This window comes from Cavia porcellus, unplaced genomic scaffold, assembly GCF_034190915.1.
Source record: "Cavia porcellus strain 051 isolate PalLab524CR breed Dunkin Hartley unplaced genomic scaffold, mCavPor4.1 scaffold_29, whole genome shotgun sequence".
NCBI lineage: Eukaryota > Metazoa > Chordata > Mammalia > Rodentia > Caviidae > Cavia > Cavia porcellus.
In genome coordinates this window covers 6,762,106-6,776,473 of record NW_026947512.1, presented here as the reverse complement: position 1 = coordinate 6,776,473, position 14,368 = coordinate 6,762,106, and the positions used below count along the sequence as shown (strand labels likewise).

Below are 14,368 nucleotides of genomic sequence, written 5' to 3'. Positions count from 1 at the left end.
ATTTTAATTAGTACAGTTATTCATCACTTAAAAATATGACTCTAAATTAAAAGGCCAGTTAAATTTCCACATTAGGGATTGAGCAGGTGGTGGAGAAGGCTGCTTATCTCAAGGCATTTAGAAGTACAGCCAGAAAGAATTAGTGTCAGAGAAGAAGGGGCCAGAACAGGATACAGTTTCTGTCTTGGTTACTTTTTACTTGTCGCTGAGACAAAATACCTGAAACCCAAGTTGGAAAAGGAAAGGTTTATTTCTTACAGTTTTTGGAGGTTTCAGTCCACACTCAGTTGGCTCCAAGACAGGCGGGCATGGCTGGACCCCAGTTCATGGCAGCTGCCGACAGCAAGCTCGAACCAGCAAAGAGAGAGACATACCTTCTTCCCGCCATTACATCACATCCTGGCTACACCCCTTTGTGGGTGGAGCACTGACACCATCAATCCAAGCACTAGACAATGAACGAATAACATGCACAATTCAAACTCATGAGGCCTGGAGGACGCAAACATAAACCATGACAGTTTCCAAAGTCATGCCCCGATGACTCACTCACTTCAGCTAGGCCCACCTCCTGACAATGCCATCAAATTGTGAATCTATCAGTACATTAATCCACTGATGAAGTTAGAACCCTCCTGATCCAATCACCTTCCAAAAGCCCATCAGATGGCAACTAAGCCCCCAGAACATAGCCTTTGAGGATCATTTTAGATCCAAGTATAATACTTAATATAGCCTTAAAAAATAACAGCTTTAATCATATAACAGTGATATATGCACACCAATGTTTATGGCAATACAATGTACAATAGATAAGTCTTGGAAATAATATGTCCATCAGTGGATGAATGGATAAAGAAAATCTGTTTTTTACATATAACAAAGTACTACTTATCATAAAGAAGGATAACGTGGGACATTTTTATGTAATTGGATGCACCTTGAGAACATAATTTTAAGTGAAATAAATTGGACACTCATGTTTAAGTATCACATTGTTTCTCTGCTGTGAGAAACTCAAAGGGTAAATAAGGACCAAAGTGGGGGATAGATATGGAGAAGAAAGAAGATGATGTTCAAATGGGAAGAGAAGAGGGATTTTTAAAAAAAGAATGAGAGGAAAAAATAACCACATTATTGAAATATAAGTAATATGCCATTTTAGTGAACAACTTGATATGCTTAAGGGTTGTATAGTCATTACTATAATTCATTCTATAACATTTTTATCACTCTAGGAAAAGACTCCATACCCATTAGCAGTTATACCCCTTCTGCATCTTCTCACAGCCTTAAGTGACTTACTAATTTGCTTACTTTCTCACAGATTTGCCTATTCTAGACATTTCCTAAAAATGCTTTACTAGACTGTATTTTCTATTTTTTGGTTATTTTCTTTCACTTAGCATGTTTTCAAGGTTCATCCGTGTTGTAGATTTTTAGCACGTTTACATGTTATAGTTTTTTAACACATACATGTTACTGCCAGATAGCTTGAACCACCAGTGGTTGTACTTTGAGAACATAATTTTAAGTGAAATAATCCACTGTGGTTCAAGCTGGCAGCCTCGTGTTAAACTGGGTATTGAACCCAGGGCCTTCACACTGAGCCATATCCCTAGCCCTTTTATTATATATTTATTTTTGAGACAGGGTCTTACTAATTTGCTTAGACTAGGCTTGAGTCTGTCATCCTCCTACCTCAGCCACCCAAAATACTGGAATTGCATACAGAGACCATCCTGCCCAGCTGAATACTTCATTTTTAATGACTAAATAATATTCTGTTGTTCACTATAACACATTTTCTTTTTCTATTCATCAGCTCATAAGAATTTCATCTATTTTCATATTTTGGCTTAAGTATGAACAATGCAGCAGAGAGCATTCAAGTATAAATTTGTGTGTAGACGTGTTTTCATATATATATACACACATTTATACATACATCACACACATGCCCACATACATACATGCATATATATATATCTGGGAATGGAATTCTGGATCATATGTTAACTCCAGTTTTAACATTTTGTGGAATTACCACACAGTTTTCCAAAGCAACTGAACCACTTTATATTCTTACCATCAGTGATAACGGCTCCGAATTTTCCACTCTGCATCAATACTTAGTGGGTAAGAGTGTATCTTATTGTTGTTTTGACTTGCACATCACTGATACTTAATGATAAGCAGATGTTAATGTGATTATTATGGGAAAATATCTTTTGAGATTCTTTGCTCATTTTTAAGTGTTATCTTTTATTATGTAATTGTGATAATAAAATACTACGTGCTGTGTATCAGATAATATGGTTTTTAAATTTTTCTACCATTCTCTTGGCTGTCTTTTCACCTTATGAATAGTGTTTTTTGTACCATAAAGGTTTTTCATTAAATTCAATTTTTTTCTTTTGGTTGATTGAACTTTCAGTATCATATAAATGTAAATCATTGCCTAGTCCAAGGTTACAAACATTTACCCCTGGGTTTTTTCTAAGAGTTTTGTAGTTTGAGCTTTTACATTTAAGCCTTTGATCCATTTCAAGATATTTTTTGTTATGGTGTGATATTAGGGGCCCAGCTTCCTTCTGTTGTATATAAAGATCCAGTTATCCAAGTACTAAATATTAAAAAGAAGATTTTTTTGTATGAATTGTTTTCACCTGTTTATAAAAACTCAATTGACTAAATGTTTTAAGATTCTGTCTGTCCATGTACCAGTTATTATACTATCCTAATTACTTCAGTTTTTTAAACTTTGAAATAAGGAAGTATGAGGCCTCAAACTTTCCCCTTATGTGGGTTTATAATGCATTCCTGTGAAGTGTTTAAGAGGGTAAAATAGTTCTTTGCTGTGTCATAAATTTCTGAACATTTTTTAAGGAATGTTTTCTTCTTAAAAGTTTTTTAACCCTTTTTTTGTTCCTAATCTAAGACAACAGACATTTACCCTGTTTCACTGTGGAGATACCACAAAGTTAACTTTTCAATCAAATTCCTGGCCTTCTTCTTAGACTTCCTTATGACATATTATATACACTGTACAGTTTGTACTCTCAGACTGAAGTTATCATCTCTGGTAGGGTGGAAATCCATGTTGTTGTTGAGGATCCCAACTATTGTAGACCCAAATGTATACAGTAGTACTTTGATAAATGTTAGTAGTACTTTGAGAAAACCTTGAACTTTTTGTTTTAAGCCTTTGTAGGTTTGCATTGAGCTTGTGTAAAGAGCTGTGGTGCATTAACTGTTTATCACAAATTCCAGAGACTGTAACTGTTTATGAATACATTTCAATACTAAAATAAATATAGTAATATTTTTAATTCAGGTACATAGAAAAACTACTATCATTGCTTGTACTGCAAAGTATAGTGCTATTTTATGAGCAGAAAAATGTGGATTCCATTTCTACTCACAAAATAAGGCTTACTTTGTCTTGGGCAAATAGGGAGCATTAAAGATTGATACTGGAATTAAACATGAAATTGAAAAAAGGATATTAAGTACTCTCCTCTGATGCATACTTTTTAAAATATGAGAGATACAAAATGAAGACATTCTATTTCCAACCTTAAGAAAGAGGAATCAAATAGTATCTCACAGAGATAGCTCCCTTTAAAAATTCAGGAGTGAGCAGCACTTGGGATGTAGCTCAGAGAGCATATTTAGAATGTGCAAGACCCTAGTTTCAATCCCCAGAATCACAGGGAAAAGAGTGTAAACCGTATAAGAAACTGAAGTTTGGGTTTTCCCATTTCTGCCACTGGTTCTAATATTTCTCTGCCCAGAGAGTGAAGATGAATGTTCACAAACGTGTACTGTTCTCTGTGTCATCTTTTTACTTATAGCAGTAAGGGCTCTTTAAATATGAATATGATAAAACATTTTTATTAGATATAAACCATAAGTTATAAAGAACTCTGAATTATTATATTGACACACACAGTTTATAGATTCTTATTTATGCTCGGCACTATTGAGAGTATTTCTGGCATATTACAACATAAATAAACTCCAGATTATAATAGTCATCTTACATACCAAATTTCAAACTAGGAAACTCAACTCCAGAAATTACCAATTGGTGTCAGACTTATTCCTTGCCCCTTTTCTTTAGTAGTATAAGGATACCTCTGTTTGAGTGTCCTAAAATAATACAGATTATTAATAAGTACCAGACACAATTCTAAAACTTTTATATAAATATGAACTCAATGCCCACAAAATCCTCAGGCAAGAACTATTATCATTTCTATTTTACAGATGACAGAACTGAGACAGAGAAATTAGTTTACAGACAGCTAGTAAGTGCCAGAACTTGGGTTCAAACTCAGGTAGTGTGGCTCAAGAATATTTGTTCTGAATTGCCAGTGCTCTAGAATATCTCCCTTTTGTGCTTGTAAAATGCTTGTAAAGCAACTGATACTTTTTCATGTGTTCATTGTTCTTAATATCCCTTTGTGCAAGGTAATAATGTTGCAGAAAAGCATTACTGAACCAGATGGAAAATGTTCTGCACTAAGGAGTTGGAAGGCAATTTTCATTACATTAAAAGGCTGGTGGGGAGCTGGAGATTTAGCTCAGTGGTGTAAGCGCCTGTCTTGTAAGCAGGCAGTCGTGAGTTCGATCCCCGGTACCAATAAAAAGGAAAAAGACAAAAAAAAAAAAAAAAAAAAGGCTGGTGGGAATCAGGTCCAAAGCACTAGCCCTGTTAGTTTATAGCCCAAGTTAGTTTATAATTGCTATATAGACTGGGTCTACGTAGTACATTGTTAGGCAGATTTGTTTTGAGCAGGTTTGGTCAGAGAGGGTTTTTTACTATATGGTGGGAAAGTTGACGAGAGTGGGTCTGATAAGTTGGGTACAGTCAAGTACGTCCTTGACTGGGCTGGTCTTTTTTGGGTAGAAAGTCCTTGAAACAAGCTGTCAAAACAGAATATATTTTTACAAGGTATAGTGCACCTGGAAGCAGTCAGACAAAGCTGGGTCAAATTATCTGAGTTGCAGCTTGGTGTAGTCAGTCAAAGCTGACTGAGTCTGATGGTCCAATTAAGTGATGGGCTGATTGAGCATACTCTTTTTTTTAAAGAGGAGGATAATATATTGAGGAAAGGGATGGGGAATAGGAATAGCTCCTGAAAGACAGGAGGGTCCCGAATGGATTGCCAGTGAGATTACATCTCAAAAGAAGTTTGTTTTTTGTTTTTTGGTACCAGGAATCAAACTTACAACCTTGTGCTTACCAGGCAGGCGCTTATGCCACTGAGCTAAAACCCCAGCCCTCAAAGGAAGTTTTATAGAGTAAAATCATGAGGCAGGTACTACATGGGTTAAAACTATGATCAGTAAGATTGCAAGTATAGTCATTTTAGACAACACTGATCCAGTGGTAGCAAAGATAGGAGTGATATCATTAACCTTGGTCAATAGTGTATAGTCTCGCTCTTCGTCTTTAATCTTAGTCTTAGAGTCTTTGCAAGAGAAGGTGGCCCACCTCTAATGAGACAATAGGAAATCTCAAAAGGGTGATACCAATTATCCCAAGCCTCCATTCATCCCTTGGGGAAGTATGTAAAACTAGCCATTGTGACTTTAATCTTAAAATGCGCCTGTAGCCACAGTCTTGATGGATTCTCATCATCTCAGGGCCTTGACAACCCACTATAGTTTCACCCAATTTAGCTATCCATCATATTAGTAGCAAACTCAGATGGTGACTACAGATACTAATTATTTTGTAAAAGATAACAGGTATGTGAAATGAGCTCAGTGAAAATGATAATGTAGATAAACTAATGTTGATTATGTAAACCTGTAATTGAATTTAAGACATTAAATTCCATGATGATCATTGTCTAGGGAGAAGGTAGTTTAAAAAGCATGTATTGGGATTTAGGGAAACTGTCATGGACTAGAGTCCAAGTATTGGAGACAGCCAAATTATCTAGAAATATAGGCAGTCAGGCAGGGCACAGAAAAGTTCAGTGCAGAAGACAACCTTGGCTGGAGGCACATGATTGAGCATATCTTGTCCTAACATGGAATCAGACTGTTAGCTAGTTCGCTAAAATTCTAAAATTTCTGTTAAGGTAACATGTGTATATCTGTCTGTTGTCCTTTTCTTTTTCACATTGTTTTATTCAAATGAGAATAGATACAATGCAATTGGGGATTATAGTACAAGCTTCATTAATGGCAAACTTGGATCCAAAAAAATAGTTTGGACCCCAGGTTATTTTTTCCTACAAAAGATTAACTTACCCAGTTTCAGGGGAGAGCAGGAAAAATCGTCAGCTTCTTCATTCTGCTTACTGTGCAGGATACAGAAAGCATAGAACCACCCTGTCACCTGATCCATGAGTCAGGCAGCAAGAGCTAGGGCCACTCTGAAGGGCAGACTTAACAGCACGAGTTCTGTCCCGAAAATGCATGTGGGCCAGCAGTTCTTGTGCTTCCAATAAAATTGGTGAGCTATTCCTGTTAGTAGGAGAACTGAGTGGGTAGGTAATGGTACAGAAATTTCTCCCTTAAGAATTCCCTCAAAAGCTCATAAGTAGTCAGAACAGTTTCATATCGTAAGACAAGAAAGGTGGCAGAGGGAAGAAGCAGCTTCTCTTGTACTAGGGTTCAGAAGCTCCTTGCTTATTTAAAGTCAAGGTTTGATGTTACATAGAAAGAAAGAAACAATCCAAGATACTTTTCATGGCTATAGTCACCCAAAGTTGTAAAAACCTATTTTGTTTAGCAGCCAAAGCTCTAGAACAGAGTGGGTTAAAAGGTCATTTACATTTTTCGCTGATACATGTTTTCTGCCTGGCCAGCTAAAGTTGCCAATTCTGCGTCCTCTGACAGATCATAAAAGGCATCCATTGTGTAGACAGATTGCATTTCTAACCTCAAGGTTAAAGTGGTATCATATCTAACACAAGTTATTTACTCAGGGAATGACAGAAAGCGTATTTTTCTTTCTTATGCTTTCTCAAATGCCAGGAGAATGTGTTGAGGAAGAAGAAAAGATAGAAACCATGTGCCTCACTCTCCGTCACATCCTGTACCACTTGATTGTCTGTAAATCAGTGGGGGGAGTCTGAGACTAGGAGTATCATGCCAGGTATATATTAGACATGACTGCATAGTATGAGAGGAGTCTGAGGCTTCTTTCAAATTTCTTGGATTTCATAGTAGTAATTGAAAGTGTAACCGTTAGTTTTATCTGTCAGTTGGATTGGTTTCAGAGGTGCCTAGGAAAGCAGTCTGGCTGTGTCGTGGAGACGTGACCTTGGGAACTATATCTGGTCCCAGTTCTTTTCTATTCTATGCCTCTCCTCCTTCTCTGGCTTTTTCCTTCTCTCTTGTTTCCTAGATGCTTGAGCTGAGCAGCTTTCTTCTGCTGTGCCCTTCTGCCATGATGTTTCTGCTTTGGAGCCAGTCGAACATGTACTGAAACCATGAGCCAAAATAAACCTCTCCTTTAAGTTGTGGATGTCAGGTATTTTGTTTTGGTAATGAGAAAGCTGGCCAGTGCAGACAACAGATACCAAGAGTTGAGTCATTACTGTGGCTGTACCTGATCATGTATTTCAGAAACCTGTAGAACTTGTTTATGGGAAAGTTTGAAAAGATTCGGAAGTAACACTGAAGACCTAGAATGCTGTGCATAGAGATTGATAGACTGTTCGTAATGCGTACAGTAAAAATGTGCTCCTGAGGTTTCAGATGGAATTGAGGACTCTATTGCAAATTTGATTAGAGGGCTCATATGTTAACTTTGTCTGCATTTTCTCTGTGTCCCAAAACTTCATGAGAGGCTAAAGTGATAGACCTAATTGGTTTGGTGGAGGAAATTTCAAGGCTGCCCAATATTCAGGCTCTTGCATGTATAGGTAGCCAGATTGATAATGGAAACTGGGAGAAAAAGGCAGAGAAGAAAGATTTGAAAAAGTTTGAACAGAAAAACACTTAAGAAGCCACTGCAGTCATGGTTCAGGGGGCCTTGGCTGCTGCTTGACACATGATAGTGTTTTTACAGAATGTGAATGCATTAGAGAGGCATGGAGGCTTTTATCCAGATTTTAAAGGAAGGTCTAAGAGGCCAGGCAAAAATGTACAACAGGGTTGGGATCCCAGAGACAGTGATGCATGAAATTGTGATAGTGAAGCCAAAGCTACAGTGGAGACTCCAGGAAGTGGAAGATGCCAGGAATGTGGATATCTACTGACAAAAGCTGCAGTCAGTGAGTGGAGCCAGTCTGCAACCAGCAAGGCCCAGGGACAGGGCTGCCCTTACCATTTGGAGCTCACAGCATTCCACCTCATGTCCCAGAGACCAAGCATGGAACTGTGGGACTTAATATTTGCCCTGCTGAGTTTTGGTCTGGTTTTGGTTCAATTCTTTTCTATTTTATGCCTCAATTTTAGAATGGGATTGTTTGCTCCATGCCATTTGGTACCTTGGGAATGTGTAACTTGCTTTTTGAGCTTTACAGAGACTCACAGCTAAGAGTTTTCCTTGAATCTCAGAGAGGACTTTGGCCATGCAATTTTGAACAGTGCCAGAACTATTGCAACTTTAGGAAAGAGATTGGTGTGGTTTTGGTTGTACATAGAATAATTACATCCTGTTAGGTTATTGCCTTGTTATTGTTTATAGTTGGAGATTGTGGTTTGGAAAGATGGGGTAAAAGGTAGAATATTGCAATCTTGCTTGTCAATTTGGTTGGCTTGAGAAACTCCTAGGAGACTAGAAAAGCACACTTCTGGGTATATCTGGATGGGTCACAAGGAAATAACCTTGAGAAATATCTTTGGTCCATGGCAGCTTCCTCTCTGACTTTCTCCCTTTTCTCTAATACCTGCAGGCTGTAAGTTGTATTCCTTTCCTCTGCTATGTCCTTCCTCCGTATTTGCAGTAAGAGCTAACTGATTATGGACTAAAATCTGAGAAGCCACAAGCCAAAATAAACCTCTCTTCCTTTAAGCTTTCAGTTGGGTATTTTTTTTTTTTTACTAATAATAGGAAAGCTGACCAGTGTGGCAAGAATCATGCACAAGCCATATGTCTAGAGAGCTTTGGAAATTGAGCATAAAGTGTTGATGTCCCTGTTGAGAGGTGGCTTGGCAGGAGGCAATTTAAATGGCTAAGAATTTCAGAGGAAACATTTTCCTAAGCTCAGTTCTGACCAAGAAACGGATGGAAGATGAGCATTAACCACTTACCAGTTTACTCCAAGTGTCACTCATGTATTGACTGTCCCAAGCATCACTTGGGCAGGTGTCATTTCAACCAGTTGATTTTTGTATTGAAAAAATTTGATTAAATCAGTTTTTTATATTTCCTGTTATGTTATGAAAAATATGCACTTTTTGGTCATCCTGTATTTAAATAATTGGGCTGGTAAGTGGTTAGCAGCTTAACCATAGACATAGCAAAGAATTCTCTAAGGATAAACCCCTGAGATATTAGGGTTAAAACTGAGAAAAAACAAGTAAAATGTAGGTTCCAGAATGGGGCTGAAAATAGTGACAGGAAATTTAAATATAATTATGGAAAAATATGATTGAATTATGGAAAATTTAAAATTGTTTTATGAAAAAAATAAGTTTATTTGAGGCCTGCCATATTAGAAATTGAGAACTTTATGATAGGAAGCTTTTCTGTTTTCACATGGATCTATGGAAGAACTTTAGTGACTTTTCTTACATCAATCAAAAAGTAAACAAGTATTTCTTGGACCAGTGTTCAGACTGGCTGTAATATAATTCAGCATACGTCATAAGTTTTAAACAGAATTTATTTGTATTTAACCCATGTTTCCCATTCCTGGTCCTCTTCATGGTTTTCTTTAGTTATATATTCCATCAAAGATCATTTTCCGTCAACTGAAGGAACTCTCACTGTTGTTTCTTTTAGTGTAGGTTCTAACAGCAGATTTTCTCAGCTTTAGATAAGGGAACTATTTACTTTTCTTCTGGATAAATTTCTTCCTTATTTTAAGCTGGCACTTTCTTATCCCTTTGAAGATAACATTTTATTGTGTTCTGTTTTTGTTGAAATTAAACTGTCAGTCATCCTTGCTCCTTTGAAAGTAGTATCTTTTTTCCTCCTGATTTCAAGATTTTCCTCTTCATTGTTCAGCTTTTTGATTTTTAACATATATAAGTATTTGATTTATTTTGAAATATCTTGCTTTGCTTCACTTAAATTCACAGTCTAAAAGTCATCCTTCATAAGTTTTGGAAAGTTGGGCACATTTATCTCATGGAATTCCAATTATCAGATACTAGAACTTTTGACTAAATATCCTATTAGATTTTTATCTTGTTTAATTTTCTTTTCAGCGATAGTCCTGTCTGCTGGATTTTGTGCATATTATTTTTCAGCTCTAGAATGCCCAAATGATTTTGTTAATAAATTCTTTTTAAATTTTTATTTTAATCTACTTAGTCTAGAATTTTCTCAAGTGATGTTAATTATGCTTAGAATATTTATTATTCTTTTTTTTCCCCCTTTTACTTAATCCTACTTTTAGTGAGGAGATAGAAGAACATACTTGGTGATTTTAAAAAATCAAATGTTGCACATGGTAGACAAAAATTGTATCTTCCACCAAAGAAGGTTAAATTGTCATCTGGCGGGCAGAACAGCAAATCACCTTAATATACACTTTGGGGCTTACACTCCTCTGCTGTCTTTTTTTCTGGCTGTCCCTGTTCTGGTCCCTCAAGACCTGGCTGTCTTCTCAGCCTCAAAATACCCTGATCTTGGGCTGGGGATTTAGCTCAGCGGCATAAGCGCCTGCCTTGTAAGCAGACAGTCGTGAGTTCGATCCCTGGTACCGATAAAAACGAAAAAAGAAGAAAACAACAACAACAACAAAAAAAAAAACCAAAATACCCTGATCTTTATCTCCTTATGCAGTAAAACTGTCACTGCTTGTACCTTATTTCTTGGGCCTGATTTGGAAAATTCCTTCAGTTAAAACACTGAGGTAAGCATGGAACCCACTTCATCTTCTGAAATCTTGCCTGACTTGATTATTCACTAGGGCCTTTAAATATTTTTAAATATATTTTTATCAAAAATTTATAGTGTTGGGCTGGGGATTTAGCTCAGCGGCATAAGCACCTACCTTGCAAGCAGGCGGTCGTGAGTTCGATCCCTAGTACAGATAAAAATGAAAAAGACAAAAAAAAAATTTATAGTGTTTGATCAGGGAAAAGGGAACTCATCTATATTGTTGGTGGGAATATAAACTAATGAAGTAGAACAACTATGGAAATTAATATGGAGATTCTTCACAAAACTAGAAATAAAAATTCCATTTGACCCAGATATGTTCCTTCTAGGAATCTTCCTAAAAGAGCTAAATCCTTCACACTGCAGTGATACACACCTATGTTTGTAGCAGCACAATTCGTAACAGCCTAATCTTTTTTTTTTCTTCTTTTTAAATTTTATTTAAGGAGAAAAAGAAAAAAAAGCAGAAAAAGGGTACAAGTTATACAGAATTTCAGAAAAATAAACAGTAGAAAATCACTAGTTGATAGATTACATATTGTCATCTTAGAAATAGTTGTTCGTTACAAAATTAAAGCATATAAAGTGGACATTCAAACAGTGAGACTGCAAACACTTCTGTTCAATGATCCAACAAAACTCAGTAATATGGTTATCTATCTTATACACTTAAATATACATGCAATTATATCCTTTAGAGCACTTTCTTTTCCTCTCTTTTGTACTATGACAATTACACATTTTGGGTTTTATTACTCCCACAGTTGTTACCACTTTTTTTTTTTAAGAGAGTAAAACCAAATGTGACGGAACAGAGTCAGTCAAATCAAAAGGATGGACATAAACAGCCTAATCTTGATAGTGGCCTGTATTTCCATCAACAGATAAAGATGATATGTACACAGTGGAGTACTGCCATGTCATAAACTAGGATAAACTTGAATCATTTATAGGAAAGGGGGTGCATCTTAAGATCACAATGCTAAATCAAATAAACACACGAGCTTAACTATTGTGTGGTTTCTCTTACATGAGAAACTCAAAATATAAATAAAGAACAAAATAAAAGATATATAATGGAAAATAGGAGCTCTTTTCCAAATGGGAAGGGGAACAAAAGGTGGGAAGGAGAGGAGATGAAGAGAGAATCGAGTTGTACCATCTCCCCACAAGTAATTATTATGTATGGCAAACGTGCTAATAAAAATGAAAGAAAAAGGGCAGGGATACAGCTAAATGACATAAGGGCCCACCTGGCAAGCACAAGGTCATGAGTTTGATTCCTGGTATCAAAAGAAAAATGAAAAGGGGAAAAATTTAATATATTTATCATAGCAGCTTTACTGAAAAAAAACACTGATAGTTGGCCTCATTTTAATTGCGGATAAACTTTAAAATTTGAATATGTAAGTTCTATTAACTAAACAAAAATCTGAATCCCAGGTCTTTGTTTCCTAAAGTAATATATTGGATATCCTGGTGTAGCTATTCTTTTTGATTTTCAATTTTCTGCCAAAAAAAGTATACGTATAGCAATATATATAATTGTATATGTCACACTTACGCCACCTGTCTTTGAAAAATGAGGTATTATATTTTTGCCCCAGAAGGAACATTTACTGGTACTAAGTATCTATTACACTGAGCTTGAAAAAGATACAAGCTAAGTTTTCTGTTTGTATAGCTATTTTGTTTCTGTTGGCATTAGGCAAACCCTGGGCTATATACTACTTAGTTGAGTTTGTCACAGTTGTGGTCCCAATGGGGCACACGCTAGTGATATTAATAATATCACAGAAAATAAATGCTCTTAAATTCTATGTTACACATACTTCAGCAGTGACTATATGGTAGGAAATTTCATCTAGTTTGTAATGGTTATAATTGGGCACTCTGTACACTTAGTTCAAATTCAGTCTCTGGGAAGTACATCATTTTCTCTCAAGCCCTAGTTCTTAGTAACTCCATCTTGCTACTTCTGAGCCCATCTTCGTATTCACTTGACACTTATTCACACTGCAGAATAGAGCTAGTGCCCCGTTTCATGGCTAGCTGTACATATGCTGCTGCCCCTAACTGGACTGAGATGTTGGCAGGGATACGGATCATACCTTCCTGGGAGGTAGTGGGATGGAGTACAGAGAACAAGAACTGGCTTGAGCTCACATCTACATCCTGCCCTTTACTGATGGATGTTGGATAGGTTAATCTCCCTGTGAAAAACTATGCTAAGTCAAAGATAGAAGATACACCACCTACCTAGAACGGTGGTTCTAATATTTAAATTCAAAAACACATGCACATAACTTAACAGTGTCTGCAAGGAAGTCCTCAGTGAATGAATGTCATTTCTCATGTTCTGCCAGCCCTTCTTAGTTGTGCATGGTAGCACTCAGTACCATGTTTGCTTATAGTGTATCTTTAATAAAGGTTCCTTAAGTTTCTATTCATTAAGTTAGAAAAACGGTTTGCTTTTTCTCAGTGTCTTAAGTTCCTGAAAGTGAGGAGTTTTTACTAAAGTGTTTCCAGCTATAGTTTTAATGTGCAAAGAAAAAGGTTTGTATCTTGCATGCAATACAAGAAAAAGGAGAAAAGACCAACAGATGTAGTAAGTAGTCCCACCGCCACCCCTAAGATGGGGTTATATGAACACTTTTTATACTAACACTTTTTCATGCCCTCACCCTCTTTCTACATTTTTCAGGAAATAGGTTTGGAAGATGCTTTGGATTCTCCCACACTGCCCAGACTGGAAGAGTTTTACATCTCTTTTATTCAATCACAAAAGTCAGCAAAAGGGAACCACTTTGAAACTAACAATATTCTGACTGAGCCGAAGCAAATCCGGCTGTCCACAGCAGTATCCAATTCAACTCCTGCAGTGGTTGACTCCCCAAGGAAAGAGTCTGCTTCTGGTAGGTTTACATATATTTGTGCATGCTCTCAATTGACATGTGCTGTTTGCCACATTGTAAAAAACTTTGATCTCTTGCAGAATATATTTTGAAAGATTCCTGGCTTTACCATTTATCCCAACTCCTCATCTTATTTTAGGGTTCAGTTCTGTTAGCTTTGTTGCTCTTTTTTGTTTTTTTCAGGGGTTTCACATTTGTGTACAGTAAAAATTTGTCAGTTTTTAAATGTGTGGCTCTTTAAGTGTTGACAAATGTGTGCAATTACGATATGAAACACTCTCATCGGCTTGGAAAGTATACTTGTGGCCAGTCTCTACGCCAGCTGGCTGGTCTCTAGCATAGCATTTTCCCTTCACTAGAATCACATAGTAGTATATGTAGTTTAATGTCTGGTTTCTTTCTTTTACACAACAGCAATTTTCTTCTA

At 36.6% G+C, this 14,368-nt stretch overlaps 1 protein-coding gene across 4 annotated transcripts in view; it reads left to right on the top strand.

The window, feature by feature from the left end:
• Tdrd5 (tudor domain containing 5) overlaps nt 1–14,368 on the top strand; it is an 84,639-nt gene that overhangs the window by 57,578 nt on the left and 12,693 nt on the right. For all 4 annotated transcript variants that reach the window (XM_063239793.1, XM_063239790.1, XM_063239792.1 and 1 more), the window contains one exon: nt 13,731–13,941. In XM_063239793.1, coding sequence (XP_063095863.1) covers nt 13,731–13,941 — 211 coding nt within the window. The remainder of the gene's footprint in view (nt 1–13,730; nt 13,942–14,368) is intronic.